Genomic DNA, 8,572 nt, shown 5'->3' on the forward strand with positions numbered 1-8,572 from the left:
TCACATACGAGACTGTAACGATGTCGCCAGTATCGACTTCGCTGAGATAGCATAGGGCAAAATACATGCAGTTTTCTGTCGTCCGCCATTTTGGTTTTTATGGAATACTCTTCAAGAGGGGTGAAAGCCTCCAAAGTATGTGACATAATTAATATAAAATCAATTATTTCTAGTGGTATCATTAAAATAATAATAATAATAATAAAATTAATATGACGTCATCACGTTTGCTTTTATATCATAACATGTTATGACGTTGTTAGATTAAGTCATATCCTTTCACCCCTCTTGGAGAATATTCCATAAAAAGTCAAACTGGCAGCCGGTACAAAATTACATGCTTTTTGCCCTATGCGATCTCAGCGAAGTCGATATATGTCACATAATTATCATCTTGTATGTGAATTTGTGTCATTGTAATGTTTTTTTTCAAGATTTCTGTCTAGACAAAATGTGGGTAAAATAAAGGTACGAAAGCAATTTTTCGCAGTTAACATTTTGGTTCGGACTTCAATTTAACACGGAAGTCCTTTTGAATACAGGGGGTAAGTACATTTATTGACGATATTTAAGTGTTTCTTTGCAACAGATGCCATAGTGTATTACAGATGATGCACTATTTATTTCATAGAAACCAATTTTACAGCTTTGCCTTCCAGTTTTAATTCTAAAAACGAGCTCGGCTTGTCCGCATCATGAGCGCGGGCGTCGCTGAACTAATCTGTGACGTCATTTCCGAAGAGCACTATGGCTGTTCGCCTATTATCGCTCACCAGTAAACCTCAGTCACAAAATTTATCGAGTTGCAAAATACTAACGCACATCATTAAATATGTTAAACTAGCCTGAGAAACAAAACAAAGTACACACCTGATCATTTATTCAAACAAACATACAGACTTCGTAACACTGCAACACCCATGCTTGCTACACTGAATGCTTTAGAGCATAGTCTGCATCGCGCTTTGTGTCCATCATCGGGCACACACAAAAGTCAGTCCTTGTAATTCTCGGTTTGCAACCGGGTATCGTTAAATTTACACTTGCCTGGCATGTTGAAAGAATTCTCACGGTCAGTTTAACAATCAAACAATGGCGTCTTCCGATGATGTACAACAACCACATGTCCGCATGCGCAAATACTTTGACCCAATCAGAGAGCAGTAATTGTGAATATTCAATTTCCGTGGACAGCCGAAGCGCATATTTGGCGGGAATGACAAAGAAGTTTTGGTTTGATGCATAAATAAACCTACGGAAGTGATTCAATTTTTTTTACTAAAGCTAGGAAAGGCATGTTTCTTATTTTTTCAGGAGGGGAAAATAATATTCAAGGCCTTTTCATAGACATTTTCTCAAAAATACGATTTTCCAAGGTTTTTAAGGCCTTGAAAATACATTAACAAAATTCAAGTACTTTCAAGCACTTCAAGCACCTGTACGAACCCTGTTTCCACTCATCACCACCCCGTTTAGCGGTGGCGGATTAACTCTCGCAGGTAAATGTGGACCCACTCGCTCTTCCATACTTTTGTTTTACGTTCAGTGCGTAACGTTTCTTATAAGTTTTTATCACACATTTTTAAAATTTACATATTTATTTTATTTCAGACTGAATGTTTTGGAACAATGGAACACGCCAATTGTAGTACATTTTCTGAACATGAAGTTCGAGAAGTAAAACAATATATCGATGAACATGGTGTTTCTGGTATCGCTGATTTTCTTAACGATAAGGCTAACCAATGGAGATATATTACTATTAATATTGGCATTATTGGAGAGTCGGCGGTTGGCAAATCCTCGTTCATAAACTGCATTCGTGACGTAACAGCACACGACATCGGTGGAGCCGCTGTTGGAACTGGTGATACAACAACAGAACCAACCAGGTATTGGCATCCTTATAACTTGTATTCTGGGACCTGCCCGGTGTAGGAACACCGAAATATCCAAGAAATGAAAAATACTTAGACAGCATCAACTTTGAAAAGTATGATTTTTTCCTAATTCTGTCAGACAGTCGATTTTCAACCAACGACGTTTGGTTAGCAAAAGAGATAGACAAGAGAGGAAAGCGGTTCTTCTTCATTCGTACAAAAATTGACGAAGCGATGGAAAATGAACAGCAAATCCGAGGAGGGGATTTCTCAGCGAGTGCTGTGCTGGACAAAATAATCAAAGACTGCCAAAACAATTTTAAAGCGGCTCAGCTGACCGACACTAGCGTGTTTTGTATTTCTAATTACCACAGAGAGATGTGGCAGTTTGAAGAGCTCATGGAACAGCTGATAGTTGCACTGCCGGAGATGAAGAGGATTTCTCTTGTACTTTCCATTGGCCCAGTATCCAAACAAGTCATTAGACAGAAAATCAGGTACCTCAAGGACAGGATTTGGAAAAAGTCTACCCTTTCCACCTTGGGTGCAGCCGGTGGTGCACTGGTTCCAATTCCGTTGGTAGGTGCTGCGGTTAGTGTTGTACTTGAACTTGCTATTCTATTAGGGGAGGTTACTTTCTACCTCAAACAGTATGGCCTAAATGACGAGTCGTTGAAACAGCTGGCAGACCGGACCAACACGACTGTTGACTACTACATAAAGTCACTCACGTTTGCCTCGTCACTTGTCACCAAAAGACAAAGCCTAAACACCTTCGTTTTTGACGTCATAAAAAATCAAGCCACAAAACAGGTGCAGAAAACTGCTGCCAGGGAATTTACAAAATTAATACCATTAATGCCGATAATAAGTGGTGTTGTGGTGGCAGGTCTTTTGGCACATGCTACTACTTTCTAACAAAAACAATCGAAGAGTTTGAGGATGATGCACTTTCCGTTGTTGATGCTGCCATTCAGCGGACAAGTTCTCAAATTTGATTGGACAAAAACGAATAGATTTTAATATTACACTGGAAACAGGAGGAAGATAGATTGTAAATGAATAGGTATTTCATATTTATGTATACTCTTCAAAAAAAGAAACTTGACATTGAATTTAATAATAATAAAAAAAAAAAAACCTGGTAGACATGATACAAGCAACCAAAGATAAAGACACCATGGGAAGTGGATTACTCTGTACATGTCCGAAACATCATATCTGGGAATCCACCTGAAACATGTACTCAGGCATATGTGTGACATAGGGGTGGGTAAAATGTCAGTATCGGTTATGACCATCACAATCCCTTGACAACGGCGACGCGTGGAAGCAATCAAACGTTGCACAACACGTTGTGGAATGTTCTGCCACTCATGCTGCAGTGCCGTAAGAAGTTGTGGAAGTGTCTGGGGTGATGGATTCCTCCGTCGCACACGCTGATCCAGTGCATCCCATAGATGTTCTATTGGGTTTAAATCCGGCGAACGGGTAGGCCAAGGTAATGTCTGGACATTATGGCGCTGCAGAAACTCCTGATTAACACATGCAACATGTGGTCTGGCATCGTCATGCTGAAACATTCCACCGATGACATTCATGTGTGGAATGAGGTGATGCTGCAGGATCTCGTCTCGATATCCGATGCCGTCAGTGCACTTGCCACATACACAAGAGCCGTCCTACCACTATGATGGTTTTCTGCCCACACCAAAACGGTCGACTTGTTGCACACAGGTTGGAGCGTCTATAGACACGTGTGCGTCCATCAGCACGAGGAGAAAACGAGACTCATATGAGAACAAAACAGTCCTCCACCTGGCACGTGTCTATCTCATCCTCTGCTGGCACCACTGCAGATGCGGGGTCAAAACGTTACGTCGCACTGGTCTTCTATGAAAAATTCCTGCCTTTCTCAGCCGATTACGAACTGTCTGGTCAGAAATTCTGCGTAGTCCAGGGATTTGTGTCGTTGTGGTTATTGCTGTTGTGGTTCGATTTCGAAGATGACACACCCGGATTTATCGATCTTGAGCGGCGGTGGTTACTCTGGGACGACCTGACCTGTCATTAACGAGTTGTCTTGCACGTGCTCATAAAGTAGGGATGGTCTGTCTGGAGACGCTAGAGTGCCTTGTCACAGCTTGTTGAGATGCCCCTGCTTGCAATCTCTCAATGGCATTATTGCGTTGAGCCTACATCAGTCTTGGCATTACTGCGTTACCTACAGGGTGGTTATGCAGTCTGTAAATCAATGCTGATGTGGCCTTTTATGCCCCACCAACGGAGGGTTCGGCATGCAAAGTTACAGAACTTCATCATGCACGTGCTTCTGAGGGTTGTGTTTTTGCGTTTCAGTACAAACGTTGATTATGACTACGTTTATGCGAATCGAACATGGGTTTTTTTTTTTTTTTACATCAATATTCGCTCACTTACTTGATTGTCTTTACGATGTCTTTGATTCTGTAAAAATAATCCGATAGCATTGTTTACCAATGTCAAGTTTCTTTTTCTTTTGAAGAGTATATAAAAACCCAACAAAGTTGTTTACATTATATATAAACTTTGTACAATGGTCTGAGGTGGGGGTCAAATCTAACGCCTATACCCATCGTGTAGGTTGCATCACATGTTACCTTTATACATAAAATATATTACAATTCATCAATACATGAACAACACAAATTTATAAACGTTGTTTAATCTCGCATCACGTTGCATTTATTATTCCTATAATGCAATGCAAAACTACCACATCTCTAGATGAACAACACAAAGGTACAAAATACATCTAATGTAATGATTTAAAGGGGATGATGTGAGCGAAAGAGGTGAACAACAAGGAAGTGTTTTCAACAGTGAAACGTATCTGGTGTAGTTTTGGGCGGTGATTCTAGAAACGTATATTGATAATAGATTTACAAGCTTTATGACCTTTTCACTACTAATTCAATTGGATGCAACCAAACAGACTACTTAATATCACTGATTAACAGTTGCGGTTCCTAGTTAGTGGATTGTTTGATTCGAGCCTGTGTAATACAAAACATTTTGATGCAAGACTGTGTAATACAAAACTGTTTGATACAAGTGTGTGTAATACAGAAGTGTTTGATACAAACCTATGTGTAATACAAAACTGTTTGATACAAGCCTGGGCAATACAGATCTGTTTGATATAAGCCTACGTACAATGCAAACTACTTGGTACAAGCCTATGTGCAATACAAAAACTGTTTGATACAAGTATGTGTAATACAGAACTGTTTGATACAAGCCTGTGTAATACAGAACTGTTTGATACAAGGCTGTGTAATACAAAACTGTTTGATACAAGCCTGTGTAATACAAGCCTATGTGTGACACAAAACTGTTTGATACAAGCCTGTGTAATACAAAACTGATACAAGCCTGTGCAATATAGATCTGTTTGATACAAGCCTACGTGTAATACAAAACTGTTTCATACAAGCATATGTGTAATACAAAAACTGTTTCATACAAGTCTGTGTAATACAGAACTGTTTGATACAAGCCTGTGTAATACAGAACTGTTTGATACAAGCCTGTGTAATACAGAACTGTTTGATACAAGCCTGTGTAATACAGAACTGTTTGATACAAGCCTATGTAATACAGAACTGTTTGATACAAGCCTGTGTAATACAGAACTGTTTAATACAAGCCTGTGTAATACAAATCTATGTGCAATACAAAATTGTTTGATACAAGCGTGTAATACAAAACTGTTTGATAACAGTCTGTGTTATACAGAACTGTTTAATACAAGCCTGTGTGCAATACAATTTATTTTACGCAAACGTGTAATACAATACTGTTTGATACAAGCCTGTGCAATATAGATCTGTTTGATACGTCAATATGCAATACAAAGCTATTTGATATAAGCCTATGTGTAGTACAAAATTGTTTGATACAAGCCTGTGTAATACAAAACTAATACAAGCCTATGTGCAATACAAAACTGTTTCATACAAGTCTTTGCAATACAGAAATGTTTGATACAAGCCTATGCAATATAGATCTGTTTGATACAAGCTTATGTGCAATACAAAACTATTTGATATAAATCTGTTATACAGAACTGTTTGATACAAGCCTTTCTTACTCACCTGTTGGTGAGAACATCATGCATTATTTTTTTTTATAACACATGGGTTGTTTACACACGTATGTGTGTTAACAATTTCCAGACATACGACTGGCTGCTCTAGGTGATACATTGTAAAACAACTCGTGAGATAAATGGTATTTTACGGCCACTCTATATGTTCAATACAAAACATATAACACACACACACACGCTCTTTTCCACACTCTAAGCCCATAGGAATGATATCTGGAGTGGGTGCGTGTCACAGCCTAGTGGTGTTGATTTGACACAAATTATTTAAAATATAGATGGAATGTTTGTACTGTTATGACATTAATAATGCCATGTTGCACATATATAAATGTAACTAAAATGAGACATTTATGGTCAGTATTTTGCTCATATTTGTTAGTTGAGCAAAGTCAAAATTGATATATTCACAGGCACTGGCGAGCAAATTTGTTTTAATTAATCTTTTTTTCTTTTTCTTTTTGGGGCGGGGGGCTGTCAGGCGTTTGATGAGGGCATTACCCCCCCCCCCCCCCCCCCAACCCTTAGAAAATATAACGTACCCTTATTATTTTATTTGGTCTACCTGGATATCATCTTTAATATAAAATACGAGGCCCTTTTAAGTTTCTTTGGGCTATTTCTCGTTCCAGCCAGTTCACCACAATTAGTCTATGAAAGGCTGTGGTATGTGCTATCCTGTGTGGGATGGTGCATATAAAAGATCCCTTGCTACTAATGGAAAAATGTAGCAGTTTCCTCTCCGAGACTTTTATGTCAAAATCTCCAATGTTTGACATCCAATAGCCAATGATCAATAAATCAGTAAGCTCTAGTGTCCGATACTTCTAATCAGGTGTCCTCTTTCGATCTTCACTAGAGATTGCTATCTTTGTACTTGCCCTGTGTTGCATCTCACAAGGATCTTTTTGCACATGTATCAAGTCAACTACCGTACACATGCTAAATAATGAAAACAAAGGCTAGGTAAAGCCCTGCGAAGATATACCCCCTGCCCACAGGTAAGGCAGGGTCGTTGGAAGAAATTTGATTCTGGGACAGCATGCATCCCGTAATTTAAAATATATATATGTATGTGAATGGTGCTATTTGATTTGTGAGATTCAGTCACCAATTAATTTTTTTTTTTTTTTTAAATTAACTTGTTTAAATCGAATCATGTCTAAATATTGCTGCTCCAGCACGTGTACACACACAGAGGTGGAAATTGGCTGAAATTCCTGTCACACATTGATGTTGACCAGATGGGATGGCAATATTTCAATCACTGCACAGTTTGTGCTGGATACACTGTTATTTACTTTCTAATATTTGGCCTGAATTTTAACTTTAAAAAAACCAAAAGAAAGATACAAACATACTCACGCTGAGCAGAAAAGGGGGTGGGCTAAATTAATAAAACAAATATTGGCATTTAGCAGCATTTGGTTTTTTCTTGTAGAATGCAGGCAGTTGCATTTGAGAACATCTAGTTTTTACATGAAACCTAAAACATTTATATAAACACACTACTGTGGGAGTCAAACTAGTTCACCTAAATTTTTTAAGATCTTGAAAATAATATTTTGAGATGATTTTAAATTATTATTTGCGATTTAAAACTTAACAAATTATTTCACTGGATCGTAGTAGAGTTGTTAATTTTAAGCAATTCTTTTACTGGATCCAACAATCTGATGCATGAATGCATTCTATATGACAAATGCAGGTAAATACATGTATGATTTCAGTATACATGTAAGCTACAAATTTATTTTCACATAAAGCAATCTGCCATGTTGGTACTTTAGAAATGTATTGAACCGACTTAAAATTATGTGTGCTTGAATTCCGTTCCGTAACTTTTTAACATGCTCATATACCAGAGGTTTCGAGTATGTCCGCCATGGAGTTTTTCCTCTGAGAAGCCAGGGCCTCAACCCGGGGCAGACGTGCTTGAATACTGCATATTTATGTACAATGGCCACTGCCGTGTAATAACAGTCTTTACCAAATCAACAACAATAACAAAAGCTAACAATACTTTATTGTACTACTAGTACATGAAATTATACAACAGATCTGTGAATGTTCGTGTGTGTATGCATGATGTGTGCAAGCAAACATACCCTTGATATGTTTGTTAAATAAAATAGAGTAGCAGAGCTATGTAATCACTAATCTATACAAAATATCTACAACATAAACGTAGATATCAGATTCACTATAACACTACAGCATTTACATTATGTCACCATATCCACAACTATCCTTAACCTACTCAATAACATACACTGTTTCATAAGTGTATGAGACAAGTGGGGGTTAAGAAGAAAGAAAGAAAATCCTCAAATTCGGTCAAAAAAAGAACAGAGAAATTACTTTGCCTCAATCCTTTTGATTTCACTATATATTTCCATCATTCTACCCACAAAATTAGTTGTAATCCATGTAAAAATACACAGTAATTCGTTTGCAATCTATGTTTGGCAGTAATGATACCGTAATATGAATAAATGTTATCATCCAGATTCGGGCATTTTCATTTAATTCAGGCCAAAATCAG

General features: G+C 37.9%; 1 protein-coding gene across 1 annotated transcript; it reads left to right on the plus strand.

Annotated features, from left to right (window-relative positions):
* Positions 1-1,916: 1,916 nt before the first annotated feature.
* Positions 1,917-5,868, plus strand: LOC121375682 (T-cell-specific guanine nucleotide triphosphate-binding protein 2-like; the record flags this gene model as incomplete). The annotated part of the gene is made up of 1 exon (XM_041503256.1): positions 1,917-5,868. A coding segment is annotated over one exon (882 nt), but the record flags the coding sequence as incomplete, so codon positions are not given.
* Between the last annotated feature and the right edge of the window lie 2,704 nt (positions 5,869-8,572).

Source organism: Gigantopelta aegis, chromosome 6 (genome assembly GCF_016097555.1).
Source record: "Gigantopelta aegis isolate Gae_Host chromosome 6, Gae_host_genome, whole genome shotgun sequence".
Taxonomy (NCBI): domain Eukaryota; kingdom Metazoa; phylum Mollusca; class Gastropoda; order Neomphalida; family Peltospiridae; genus Gigantopelta; species Gigantopelta aegis.